Raw genomic sequence first — 14,214 nt, 5'->3', positions numbered from 1 at the left:
AAATGTCCACAGAAAGACAATGATTGTATATGCTCACATCTATGGGATCTGAAGATGGAGATGACTCAGAATTCCATCAATGGATATATTACATCAGAGTCATGCAAAAAAAATATTATACAGCTATAAGATGAAATGATTCCAAACAATGTACAAGAATCTGGGAAAGGGGCTGGGAAGGTGGCTCAGTGATAGAGCGCTTGCCTTGCATGCATGAGGCCCTGGGTTCGATTCCTCAGCACCACATAAGCAAAAAAAAAAAAAGAATCTGAGTAAATATCTCATATATCATGTTGAGTGAAAGAAAGCAGATGTGTAAGAGTGTATCCTGTACAATTCCATTTGCAAGAAGTCCAGAACCAAGCCACTGGTGTTAGAGGGCAGGAGAGTGTTCACCCTTGGGCTCACTGTGACTGGGTGGGGCTTGGGAAGGGGAACAATTTCTTGATCTTCGTGATGATTACATGACCCACAACTCATTGAACCGGACCCTTGAGATCAGTACACTTTTCTGTATGCAAATCACACTGCAGAAAGACTTGTAAAACAGATTTTCATCTCTGTAAAAATGCAAAGCCATATCCCAGGTCTTAAATAAAAGTTAAAAGAAATACAGAGAAAACAATGCACCCTTAAATGTGGAGTCCATCATGGTGACTTCTGACTGTGAAGAGTATGACCTGCAGACTTCTCTTTGCTTAGAAACGGGCAATAGCACGCGATCATATGGTAACTGTCTTCTCAGGAACATTTCTATGTTATAAAATGCATTAGCAGAGCTGGGCAGCCCCAGTGGCTCACACCTGTAACCCTAGCTACTCAGGAGGCTGAGATCTGAGGATGGTGGTTTGGAGCCAGCTGGGGGAAGGAAAGCCTGTGAGACTCTTATCTCTAATCTCTTATTTCTTATCTTAATCCTGGGGTAAGCTGGAAGTGGCACTGTGACTAAGTGGTAGAGCCCTAGCCTCGAGCAAAAAGGGTGCTCAGGGACAGCCAGAGTTTGAGCCCCAGGACTGGAAAACAAATAAATAAAGCGTTAGCCGGGAGAGAGTGAGGGGAGGAGTGACTTTGTCCAAAAAGCAATGTACTCTTTACCTGACTTATGTAACTGTAACCCTTCAGTATATCACCTTTACAATAACTATAAAAATTAAAAAAGGCATCAACTAAAATGCATTAGCAGAAGATTACCAGCACTGAACAACCAAGCCTTAACAGTAGTCACCCTGTTTGGCTAGACTAATAAAATGGACTAATGAAATCCACAACTGAAATGTTTGCCAGACAATTGTTAGCCCAGTGCCAGTGGCTCACCCCTGTAGCTACTCAGGAGACTGAGGTCTGAGGATCTTGGTTCAAAGCCCGCCCAGACAGGAAAGGCCACGAAACCCTTATCTCCAATAAACCACCAGGAAACTGGAAGTGGCACTGTGGCTCAAGTGGTAGAGTGCCAGCCTTGAGCTGAAGAGCTGAGGGACAGTGCCCAGGGCAGAGTTCAAGCCCCATGACTGACCCCCCCCCACAAAAAAAAAGACAATTGTTACATATTCTACTATTTGTCAGAGCTGAAAATAAATTGTGGCAGCATGACCACAGTAGTCTAATTCCTCATCAACTGAAATCATGTGTCATGTTATTGGTGGACTGGGTCATGTGGAAATACAGCATCGTATGCACATACATACTTGGGAGATTTAGTATGCCACCAAAGATTCCATGTTGCTTTTCTTTTTCTTTTTTGAGATAAGATGCAGCCCAGCCCAGGCTGGCTTTGAACTCAGGATTCTCCTGCCTCGGTCTCCGCAGTCCTGTGATCATTGATATGTATACCACCATGCCTTGTTCAAGAATCATGTTTTGACAAATGCTGTTCAGTGTAGTTTCAAGCTCTTAGCTGGGTGATGGTCCTATAATCCCAGCTATTCAGGAAGCTGAGATCTAAGGATTGTGTTTCAGAGCTAACTGGGGCAGAAAAGCCTTTGAGATTCTTATCTCCAAGTAACCAGCAAAATGCCAGAAATGATAGCGTGGCTCAAGAGGCAGAGCAACCAGTCTTGAGCAGAAAGCTTAAGGAATGGCATCCAAGCTTTGAGTTCAAGCCCTAGTACAGAAACAGATGTGTGTATGTGGGCGTGTACACACAGACACAAAAGGCTCTCGGCCCTTCCATTCTCCTTTCTCTTTCTGAGAAGACCTGGGTGGTGGGGTGTAGGGAAAGGACAAGCACATTCTCTGAGTGGCCAGAAACATGTGAATGCTCAGGCAGCCTTGGCTAGCCAGGTAGCAGTGATGTATCAGAGGGCTACATACACACAGCAGCCACTCAGAAGCAGTAACTCACTGATCTGGTCCACCAACTTGAGCATCACTCCCCCGATGTGCAGGTCTCCGGACACTCTCAGTGTGACGTCAGTCTGTTCCTCTTCATTTGGGTGGTCCACTCGGACCACGAGCTCCCAGGAAGCAGAGGCGAAGTCACCGGATGCTAGCATTATAGCGAAGGAAGGCCTCTTTTGGGGTTGGGACGCAACCGACTGGGCCAGTAGACCCTGAAGGACAAACATACTTTTGTTTTTATTTTTCATTTTAAGTTTCTTCTTCCAACAAACTCTTGCCAGATTCCTGGTGCCCAGGTATCAAATTCTGGAAGCTTAATGATAAAGACAAAAAGCCTTGTAAAACTCGTCTCAAACCCTGTAAATGTGTGTATTTTATCTTTCCATTCAGTGCCACGCATCCAAGACCACTTGACTGTAAATGTCCTTTATCTTTCAGGCACACCCACATCCACTTTCCCTTTCTACTGGCCTTTTCTGGTCTTTGAATTATTCGAACCAGAGGGAGTAAATACTGGCAGTGTTCCATGATACATTAAAATGATCAACTTTATGGAGATATGTCTTGTGTATAATAAAAACGCACAGATTTTAAATGTACATAGTTCAGTGAATTTTGTTATATGTAAATCATACCTCAACAAAGTGCATTTTATCCAGGAGCTAGTGGCTCATGCCTATAATCTTCACTACTCAGGAGGCTGAGATCAGAGGCTTGAGGTTTAGAACCAACTTGGGCAGACAAAGCCGAAAGACTCTTATTTCCAATTAACTAGCACAAAATCTGGAAGTGGAAATGTGGCTCAAGGGGCAGAGTTCCTGCCTAGGAAGTTCGAGGCTCTAGGCTCAAACTCAAGCACAACCAAGTTAAAGAAACACAAAACAAAAAACAAACCAGGGTAAGACAGACCTAGAAAGCTTAAGTCTTCAAAGTACAGATGGGGGTGGGAACTTCAAACCTCTATTTGTCTACTTACTGGAGGAGCCACAGAGAAAAATGGCTGTAGCCAAACGGACATGCTTCTTTTTGGAGGGAGAGGGGGAAGTGGTTATAGGAACACTAGAAGCCAAAACTTACCAGAACTTAAAAAGAACTTGAGATGTATTTTCTTTGAAACAGAAAACAATATTACTGATCTAGGCTGTTTTAAAGATTTAAAATAAAAACCATTCAGATGACCATGCGGATCTTTCCCTTATACTCAGGTGGCTTATGAGGAGCCTATGTTTTTCACAAAGGCCTGCACCAAGGAAGGCAGTGTGTTCTGCCCTAACTGTGGGTATCTTGAAGATTCTCTTCAAGAGGGCTGTGCACTGTACTCAGTGACTGTTTCCAGCTGACTCCAGGTGCTAGGAGCTATGGTGACTCACACTGAATCATAACAGCCAAGTGAAAAAAATACGCTCCAGAGTTCAGGTGCCTTCAATCCAGTAAATCATGACCAAAGTGGTATTATGATAACCCCTGAGGGACATTGTTTTTTGGTGTTATTGGGTGGGGGGGGGGAGGGGTGAACTCAGACTTTCATGAGCTCCACCACTTGAGCCATGCACCCCAGACATTTTGCTTTTAATTAAAACTTTTTTCTACCCTCCCTCCCTCTCTCCCTCCCTCCCTTCCTGCCTCCCTCCCCGCCTTCCTTCCTCCTTCCCTGGCTTCCTCCCTCCCACCCTTCCTTCCTTCTCTTTATTGACAGTGTCTTATACTTTTGCCCAGTTGTTTTTGGATGGAGATCCTCCTACCTTTGCTTCCCAAGTAGCTGGGAATACAAGCATGCTCACCATTCCTGACCACGAACATTATTTTGTAATAGTTAAGAACTGAAATACCCGTGCCATACCAAGTTGGTGTTCTTTTGAAACTGCACATTTGAAAGCAGTCAGAGAATCTCAAATACACTAAATAGATAAACTGATCAATGCTAATCTATAAGTTGATGGCTGTGAACCCTTTGGGATAGATTTAATGTGACTGAACCAAATTCAAGTGTTCTGAAGTAACTCCTTCTGTTTTTTTTTTTTTTTTTTTTTTTTTTTAATAATTGGACAGACCCTGCAGGGTGGCCACTTGTACAGCTTCCTAATGGATTGCCATTGGTGATTTCTAGGTGCTGTTCTCTGCATTTCCTGTCCTGTTACCTCCTTTACGGTCTCCTTCCTCTCCACTTACAAATGAGGAAACCGAGGCTCTGGAAGGTCATGTTACTTGCCACACAGTTTGATGGTGGAGCTGAGACATTAATCTATGTCCTTCTTACTCCAAATGTATCCAGCACTTTGGGAAATCGCTTGGATAATTTTGCAAGACCAATATAAAAGCACTGTTCAAAAACCACACCAGTGAAACTCTCTGTAGTTTCTATCCACGCAAATCATTTCTAACTAACACAGCGCTTTTTAAAAGTTATTATATATAACATAATATATTACAATATATTACTATATCCCCTTCATAGTTACATCTCTGAGCTTGTTTTTGAAGAACTTTAAGATCTCTAAGATCATCTGAGATGTCATTTTTCCCCCCAGAATATTTTGTACATAAATAAAGGCATAAGTAACCTTTCTTTTAAGATGACTCCTTTGTTGATTGTATCATGGGTTACCAGACACGAGGTCCTCTCCTTTCCTAATCCCAGACATCAAAACACTTCTGTAGGAAACTGACAATGATTCTCTTACAATAAAAATTCCACCCCAAACCAGACTATCACATTCTTTCCTATCATTCTGTGCCCGCGCTGGGGCGAACTTTTCCTCCCCAGCAAGCTGTTACTTGTTGAAGAGAAACAGCAAACTTCAGCTGGGGGGAAAACACACTTAGGGAGACCAAAACAAGAAGAGTTGATCCTAATAAGCAGCCAGCTTCCTTCCCTGGAAGTTCCAGAAAGAGAGGAGGGAGGGGGAAGGTGGGAGAAATACCCCCCAAGGCTTCCCCCCTGGAAGGTGGCAGGGTGCTTGGGATCAGAGATCGCAGCTCCGTTTGGTTTTAGCCAGAGTCGCCAGGGCGTTGGGGAGGTTGTTAGGTGGACAGAAAAGGTACTGGCCGGCTGGAAGGGAAATCCAACTTGCTTAATTTTTTAAATTTTTGGCCGGGTGAGAGAAGGTAGACAACACCGGAGAGATTATTTCCCATATCAACTGCGATTGCATTGCAAAAGGCTGCAGAAAGTGTGGGGACGTGGTGTGCGGTACCCCTCTCCCGACCCCCCTCTCCATCTCCATCCCTAGTCCAAGTACCCACCTCCTTTCCCACACCGGGCAGGTGGAGTCCTTTTCTTTGCAGAGGGGCACGTGGACACTTGGAAGCTCCAGGCTGTGGACACCCGGGGCCGATCCAATCCAGGTGTGTGTGTGTTGTGTGTGTGCTGGGTGTGTGTGTTGGGTGTGTGTTGTGTGTGTGTTGTGTGGTGTGTGTGTTGCGTGTTGGTGTGTTGTGTGTGTGTGTTGTGTGTGTTGGTGTGTTGTGTGTGTTGTGTGTGTGTAGTATGTGTGTGTTGGGTGTGTGTGTGTGTATGGGCGCACAGATCTCCCACCGACGGTGGGGTGGGGGAGTTGGGTCGGCCTGCGACCGATTTCGGTCTCGATAACCTCGAATACCGTTTCTGGTATCACGGTGAGCGATGACGAAGCTCGGTCTTTGCAGCCCGGGTGCACGGTCTCCGCCCCTGGCAGCCAGACCCGGGGAGGCCAGCGCGCGCCCGCCGGGGCAGGCAGGCGAGGGCACGCCCAGCCCCGGGCCTGCTTGGTCTTGCTGCGTGGGAAGGGAGGCGCGGCGCAGGCTGCAGGCCGGGGCGGGGAGCGGGGAGGAAGAAAAAAAGTAGCCTCTGGGCTGGAGGAGGTGGAGGGTGGAGGAGGGACACTCATCGCCCACAGCCCCAGCGCGCCCCGAGGCGCCCCAAGAGAGACTCCACTTCCTGGCTGGAACCCCTGTCTGCTTTTCTCCGTGCCACCGGCAACCTGTGATCTCAGCCAGGTGGGAGAGACAGAAGCGATTCATCGGTGAGTAAGCGCCATGTAAAGCCCCAGGAAGGGAGGAGGGAGGCGTCCAACGTGGAGGACCCCCTCCCCCAAGTGCCACCCCAAGTGCTGTGCTCCGTTGCCAACAGTCTGGGCCGCGCCCCGGAGGCTGGTTCACCTCGCGTTCACCAGCCTGTCTGGCCGGTCACTCCCCCAGTTCAATGAATTTCCAGAGTACTGGGCTCTTCAGCAAGGGCGGGTGACGTTGGAGATTTACACAACCAGTCCCAGCCTCTCTTCCCTTCTCCCCTACCAGGCTGTTGTGCTATACGGTTGCCGGATGCCTGGTTGGGGCTGGGCTCTGAAGGTACTTGGGAAGGGAAGGGAAAACAGGAATCTCACTTCTTCATCTGGAAAATGGGTCGGTAGGATGGAGTACCCACCGTTCCTGGAATTTTATGTAGTGTAATGCAGACTTCAGTGCAGTGAGTTATTATTTTATTTATTATTGCTATCATCATCGTCATCATCATTTTTTCGGTGCCAGTACTGAACTAAGGGCCTGGGCACTGTCCCTGAGATTTTTATTTTTTTATCTTTTATTTCAAAGCTGGCACTCTACCACTTGAGCCACTTCTAGCTTTTAGGTGGTTAATTGGAGATTAGAGTCTCATGGACTCCCTGCTTTGAGTTGGCTGTGAACTGTGATCCTCAGAGCTCAGCCTCCTGTGTAGCTAGGATTACAGGTAGGAGTCATTGGTGCCCAGCAAGTGAGTTAAATTTTAATGCAAAGGTAACATTTGGAAGTCGAATATCTACTTGCTTGGACATTACCATGTTCAGAAATTGTTTAGATTTGAATGTGTTGTAAATTTAAAGGGCTAGGGAGTGGCTCACCTACCACCAGCACTGTACAAACATATTAAAACATTAATTTGCTGGGTGCTGGTGCCACTCAGGAGTCCTAGATCTGAGGGTCACAGTTCAAAGTCAGCCTGGGCAGGAAAGGCTATGAGACTTTTATTACCAATTAACCACCAGAAAACTGGAAGTGACACTGTGGTTCAAAGTGGTAGAGTGCTAGCCTTGAGCACAGAAGCTCAGGGACAGTGCCCAGGCCCTGAGTTCAAGCCCTACAACTAATAACAACAACAACAAAAAGTGTTTAAAAAGTTTAGCTGAATATTATCATTAAATTAGGGACCTTTATGGACTAAAGTGGGAGATGGTTTAGGTGTTTGAGAGCTGTGTCACTAAGTGAAATAATGTTTCACGCACAGCTGCGTGTCATGGCTCATGCCTGTAATCTTAGCTACTCATGAGGCTCATGGTTTGAAGCCAGAAAGAGCAGAAATGTCAGAGACTCTTTTTTTTTTTTTTTGGTCGGTTGTGGGGCTTGAACTCTGGGCTTGGGCGCTGTCCCTGTGCTCTTCAGCTCAAGGTGAGCACTCTACTGCTTGAGCCACAGTGCCACTTCCGGTTTTCTAGTGGTTTTATTGGAGATAAGAGTTTCATGGCCTTTGCTGCCCGGGCTGGCTTTAAACTGAGATCCTCAGATCTCAGCCTCCTGAGTAGCTAGGATTACAGGCGTGAGCCACCAGCGCCCGGCTGTGTCAGAGACTCTTATCTCCAACTAAACACCTTTACTTTTTTTCTCTCTTATAAATAAGCAGACACCCAAGTGTACACATACACACACCCTCACTTTTTTTCTCTCTTGTAAATAAGCAGAAACCCAAGTGTGGAGGTGTACAATGATCATTCCAGAATTCTGGAGGCAGAGGTAGGAAGACTACCACAAGTTTGAGGCCAGCCTGATTACACAGTCAAGATCCTTCACACACCAAACCAAAAACTCACCAAAACAGCATAAATAAAATCCCCCAAACTAAAACCCAAGCAGGGCCATCATTCTGGATATGTTATTTAATTAGTGCAAAAACTCTCTCTCTCTCTCTTTTTTTTTTTTGCAGTCTTGGGGCTTGAACTTAGGGTCTGGGCGCTGTCCCTGAGCTTCTTTTGCTCAAGGCTAGCATTCTACCACTTGAGCCACAGCACCACTTCTGGCTTTTTCTGTGTATGTGGTACTGAGGAACTGAACCCAGGGCTTCATGCAAGGCAAGCCCTCTACCACTCAGCCATATTCCTAGCCCTAATGCAGACATATTACTAAGCAATAGATTTAACTACCCAGCCACTCTATCTGCTAGATACTGAATAGTTATGGAAGCAGGCCCAGCCTTCATCTTCACGCTGAAGTATGCAAGGAAGGAGCCCAGGAGCCCGGTGTCTGCTTCGGGCATCTGTGCAGACTGCTCAGGGCAGGGCACTGGGCTTCAGGAAGGAAGTTGAATTTGAGAGAGTATGAAATTTTGGATAAGATTTTGGTGGATACCCTTGGATGCTGTAGTTTCTCAGAAACTGCTTTAAGTTTTAGTTTGTTTGCTTTTGGTGTTGGTAATTCAATCCAGGCAAGTGCTCTACCACTGAGCTACATTCTCAGTCAAGGTCTCTCTCTCTCTAACTCTCATTCTGTGTGTGTGTGTGTGTGTGTGTGTGTGTGTGTGTGTGTGTGTGTGCCAGTCCTGAACTCAGGGCTTCAAGCTTTCCCTTAACATTTTAAATGCCAGTGTGGGAGCTTGAACTCAGGGCCTGGGCAATGTCCCTTTTTTGTTCAAGGCTATTACTCTACCACTTGAGCCGCAGCTCTACTACTGGCTTTTGAATGGTTTACTGGTGATAAGAATCTCTTTTCTGCCTGAGCTGGCTTTGAACCACAATCCTCAGTTCTCAGCCTTCAGAGTAGCTAGGATTACAGGCGTGAGCCACCAATGTCCAGGTCTCCTTTAGCTTTTTCACTCAAGGCTGGTGTTCTACCACTTGAGCCACAGCTTTATTTCCAGCTTTTTGGTGGTTAATTATAGGTAAGAGTCTCATGGACTTTTTTTTGTGCTGGTTGGCTTTGAACCTCAATCCTCAGAACTTAGCCTCCCGAGTAGCTAGAATTACAGATGTGAGCTACCTGGCTTCAAGTTTTTTTTTTAAAATTAGTACCTAGTTATTATATTTCAGGTTAGCAAAAGATACATGTGTGTGTGTGTGTGTGTGTGTGTGTGTGTGTGTGTGTGTGCATATATAGAGAGAGGGGGACATTGTTAGTCTTGACATCAAAATTTTTCATGTTCCTGAAACAAATATTGCAATCCTATCTATTACCCGTCATCTAGATGCTGAGGAACTGGCAGGTGTGTTGTTAGTACCTTCATTAGGGAAAGCTGTGGCTACATTGCCATGTGGAATGTCAGTGGGCTGGACTGATGAGAAGTGTGACCATACCCTCTATTCATCAAACACAACTGAGAACCAAACAAGCAAAGGCCCTTCGAGAACCATCCCAGCTACTTTCATTTGCCAATCACACATAACTTGCTTCCTCTAGCGCCTCCCCTTCCATTAGCTGAGCCATCGAAGTTAAAAAATAATTCTCTATATGCTATAATTTAGATAGAACAAGAAAGCTGCTTGAAAGAATAAAGAGGTAGTTTAACTTTTTGATGAATGGTTTTATTTGACAAAACGAATGCAACATACATTTCTCCATTAATCTTGAGCTCATACATATGCTAAAAGTCTCCCAATTGAGTACGAAATGGAATAAGACACATACAATGTAATTTGCACGAAACCACAGCTGTGTACATGTTGGCAGAGAATGTAATTTTTACTTCATTAGATATTTATTCAATGACAGTTTCTCTGGTTTCTGTAACACTTCACATGGTAAGCAGAGACATGTTAAATAATCTGGGTTATTGATAGCTCTCTCTCCTCTCTTGTGGAACTCCTCATTGGTAAAGCCTCGTCTTTGAAGGCACAGGAACCTCTAGTTTCTTGGGAAAGAATGTGTTTTGTTCCTTGAGAAGAAATAGAATGTGCTTATTATAGCTACTTTATGCTTCCCAGCTGGGTGGATAACCAGCACTTTCTATGCCTAGGCAAGTTCTAAAATGTTCGCCTAGTGGACAGGGTGTGTCTTGGATGTTTCTACAGACTTTGGGCAAAGATGATCGAGGAGCAGCAGAGAAGAGTAAAAAGGCTTTCCTAGAAGCCATGCTGGAGCCACCAATGGAATGAGAAGAGCGGAAAACAAGGTGTGCCTCTCTCCCTTCTCCCCTCCTCCCTCCTCATAACATTTTACCCATCTCCATCAAAAGATACCCAAGTTAGGGGCCGGGAAGGCTTGCCTCGCATGCATTAGGCCCTGGGTTCGATTCTCCAGCACCACATAAACAGAAAAAGCTGGAAGTGGCACTGTGGCTCAAGTGGTAGAGCGCTAGCCTTGAGCGGAAGAGCTGAGGGACAACGCCCAGGCCCAGAGTTCAGGCCCCACAACAACAACAAAGGTATCCATATGTATACAGTTATAATTCACTCTACCTGTCACGCCTGACTATAAAGTTCCTTTCCCTGGGAATAGTAGTTACCAGATTCTCTGGAACTTTCTAGAGACAATCTCCGTGTGTAGACTATTTTTGCTTCTTAAGCAAGTGATAGTATTCTGAACACATGGTTCTGCACTTTGCTCATCTCACTTTGATATCCAGGGCTGGGAAGGTGGCTCATTGGTAGAGCGCTTGCCTTGTATGCATGAGGCCCTGGGTTCAATTCCTCAGCACCACATAAACAGAAAAAGCTGGAAGTGGCGCTGTGGCTCAAGTGGTAGAGCAGTAGCCTTGAGCTGAAATGCTGAGGGACTGTGCCCAGGCCCAGAGTTCAGGCCATTTAAAAAAAAAAAAGAGATATCCACCATGAATGTCCTCTTTAATATATGTGGAAATTTTTATGCTTTTATCCCAGTCTAGAGGCCAGAACTTAAATTACTCAAGTTGCCCAGAAGGCCTGTTACCCAGGATTCATTCAGGTGCAGGTAGGCACAACACAGCCCTTCCCTCTCTCCCTCTCTTCCTCTTTCCCTCCGTCCCTCCCTCCCTCCCTCCCTCCCTCCCTTCCTTCCTTCCTTCCTTCCTTCCTTCCTTCCTTCCTTCCTTCCTTCCTTCCTTCCTTCCTTCCTTCCCTTCTTTCCTCCTTTTCTTCCCTTTTTTGCTTTTTTCTTTCTTTCCTCTGGCAGTACTGGTTGGATTCAGGCCTCCAGGCAGGTGCTCTACTGCTGAACCATGCCTCCAGCCTTTTATAGGCTCTTTCTATACCCCAGACACAGTGCATAGTCCTTTGCATGCATTATCTCATAGAATCCTTCTTTAGATTGTTCCTTCCATCCGGACTCCTCTCTCTCCATTCTTCAGGGTTAATTCCTACCTTTCCTTTAAGAGCTAGCCCTGCAGGCTGTGGTAACAACAAGTGAAGGAGAAGCAGAAAGCTGAACTTTGAATGAAGATTGGCATGTTAATTAATATATAGAGCTGGACTATTTAGCACCAAGTTCGGATTTTCTTTTCAATGACCAGGAGCATCTGTAGTACTTTTCATATAGAAGAGGACTCCGACGCCCCATGAACTTGCTCTGATTTTCATTCAGGCAAAGAAAATAGGCATACCTTCTCCACTCTCATAAGAAACAGAGTTTTTTTTTTTCATGTTTGTTTTGTTTTTTAATTGTAGTGTAATGCATGAATCTTGCTTGATCAACCTACTGGCTGGTGATAAGTATTGTTTTTTAAAATCAATACCTGATTTTCTTGCTAAGTTTTGTATTGTTTGAATATATGTAATTTATTTTACTCCACTGAATCTTTAATCCATTGAAAAGTTAATTCCTTTTTCTTGTCTGTGCGCTTAATCACTTCCTTAAGATAAATTCTTACAGGTAATTGGACTTGGTCAAAGATCGTGTTTTGATATGATTACCAATTTTCTTGTCAGAGATTGTGCTCATTAATATTCTTTCCACAATATGCCAGAGCTCTTTAAGATTCCCATTGATTGTTATCAAGCATTGTCTGGTACGAAATATTTGGACTGTGTCAAGTGGTCTGCCAGGCTGTTGCTTTGGGCATATAAGTGAAATTAGGGTGGGGAATGTATGGCAAGCAACTGAAAATGTAACAATGGTAATGTGAATGTTTATCTTCTTTAGTTTATAAAATTGTATGATTATTTGATGTTATTGTAAATAATTATATGTTACAAATAATTATATGGTATAAATAATTGTAGGCTATAAAGAATTGCATATTACAAATACATAATTATGTTAATTATATATTTACATTTATATTATCTTTATAGTACATTATATCCACATACCTTAGTGCAAGGCTATTTGAACTGTGATGTGTCTGAAGTGGCTGAGGATCTTGTGAAAATACACATTTTGCTGCAGTAGGTCTGGGTTGCCACCTGAGAATCTGTATTCTAGCAAGCTCCTGGATAGCGCCAATTATGGGGGCCTGGAGATGACGTTTCCAATACCTAGACTTAGTTTGTCTTAATTCCATAGTGATCTAACCAAATGATTTTTTTTTTCCAGATTGAACCCAGGACCTTGGCCATGTTAAACAAGAACTCTACCACTGTGCTACAACCCCCTAACCCTCAATCTTATAAACCATCCACCTACGCATATATCAACCTTATTATCCATTCACTCCTGTTCACTATTCATTTACGCACTCATGGATGGGCACCACTATGCCCATCCATGCACCCACCTGTCTACCTAACCATTTACCTACCCCCCACCCACCACGAGCCCATCTCCACCATTACGCATCAGCTATACCACCTATTCTAAACACCACATGAGAGTACTTGCCACCTGTCAAGCAATATTCCTAGGGTTGAACAATCAATCACCATTTATTGAGTGCTTTTTAATCACTCGATACTGTTCTAGGTGCAGCAGATAAAGCTGTAAATAAGCTATGGTCCCTGACCTCATGGGCTTATGTCATGTGTTCTCAAGAACAATTGTCAGGAGGGGCTCCTTTGAGATCTCTTCCAAAAAAGAGGCAGAAGAATTCAGGTGGTTCCTTGAGAGGAACCAAGTGTGTGTTCTACCATCAGCATGTCCATTGTAATGCAAATATTGTTCAACAAAACACTAAAAGTTGTTGCAAACACACTAAAAGGAGTTTGTTGGTTGTCTGAGTCCTGCAAGCTTGGTGGTACGGACCATATTCTTTCTTTACTATTTCTTTCCTAGATCCTAGCATTTTATGTATTTTGTCTTAGAGCAAAGCAGCCAGAATCATTTTCTTTACTTACTTTGTATGTGGGGCTTGGCAGAGGTGCATGTGATGAAGATTCTCACTCTGAGGGATGGATCTATAGGAGAAAACATGGGTGGATGCCATCTCTGACCTGACTTGGTATTCGTCAACAGTAAATGTTTAATAAATAATGAATATGGCCTTCTTCGAACTCTGCAGTTTTTCTTGGTAATATTGGGAAGGTGCTTTATCAAGGGTTGCCACTAGATGTCACTATTGTCACATTTGTTAATCCTATTACCCAGACTTAAGGCTCAACACTCCGCCACAAAGGTTCTTTAAATTGAACACACAAATATGCTAACTTTATAATGAGCTTCCACTTTCTTTTCCTTGGCTGTAGTGGGACTTGAATTCAGGGCCTCATGCTTGCTAGGCAGCAAGGCACCACTTGATGCAAGACCTAAAAGATATATATATATATATATATATATATATACATATATATATATATATATATATATACACATGCATGCATACATATGTATAAATGAAACATATTTGTAATCATGAGGCTGTTAGAGGGAATCCAAAGGTGGGGGGGGGCGGAAAAAAGAGAGTGCTGGAGTTGAATGCTACTAAATTGCATCTGTGAATGAAGATAGTAAATTAAACTCACTGAAAACTGTTGAATGTGGGAGGGGAAAGTAAGAGTAAGTAGTCAATGGTATTGAAGTATTGTGTATGCA

At 44.2% G+C, this 14,214-nt stretch overlaps 1 protein-coding gene and 1 long non-coding RNA gene across 4 annotated transcripts in view; one reads left to right on the top strand and one right to left on the bottom strand.

The window, feature by feature from the left end:
* Fermt1 (FERM domain containing kindlin 1) overlaps window positions 1-5,663 on the bottom strand; it is a 41,220-nt gene extending 35,557 nt beyond the window's left edge. The window contains exons 1-2 of the mRNA XM_042694761.1: window positions 5,581-5,663; window positions 2,342-2,549 (exon numbers count right to left, since the gene is read on the bottom strand). Of these exons, the coding sequence (XP_042550695.1) occupies window positions 2,342-2,492 (151 nt within the window). The 5' untranslated portion in view covers window positions 2,493-2,549; window positions 5,581-5,663. The remainder of the gene's footprint in view (window positions 1-2,341; window positions 2,550-5,580) is intronic.
* LOC122120506 lies at window positions 5,592-13,676 on the top strand. Of its 3 annotated transcripts, XR_006149710.1 has the most exons (5): window positions 5,592-5,682; window positions 6,213-6,338; window positions 10,347-10,447; window positions 11,154-11,223; window positions 12,784-13,676. It is a non-coding gene; the product is annotated as an uncharacterized LOC122120506 (long non-coding RNA). The 3 variants fall into 3 exon arrangements; XR_006149708.1 differs by lacking the exon at window positions 5,592-5,682 and having other exon boundaries at window positions 6,026-6,338; XR_006149711.1 differs by lacking the exons at window positions 5,592-5,682; window positions 12,784-13,676 and adding an exon at window positions 11,625-12,771 and having other exon boundaries at window positions 6,026-6,338.
* The last annotated feature ends 538 nt before the right edge of the window (window positions 13,677-14,214 follow it).

The sequence above is a fragment of the Dipodomys spectabilis genome, unplaced genomic scaffold, assembly GCF_019054845.1.
Source record: "Dipodomys spectabilis isolate Male_0828 unplaced genomic scaffold, ASM1905484v1 ptg000175l, whole genome shotgun sequence".
In the NCBI taxonomy this organism is placed as follows: domain Eukaryota; kingdom Metazoa; phylum Chordata; class Mammalia; order Rodentia; family Heteromyidae; genus Dipodomys; species Dipodomys spectabilis.
The sequence above is the reverse complement of the archived record's forward strand: the minus strand, read 5'-3'. Positions and strand labels throughout refer to the sequence as shown.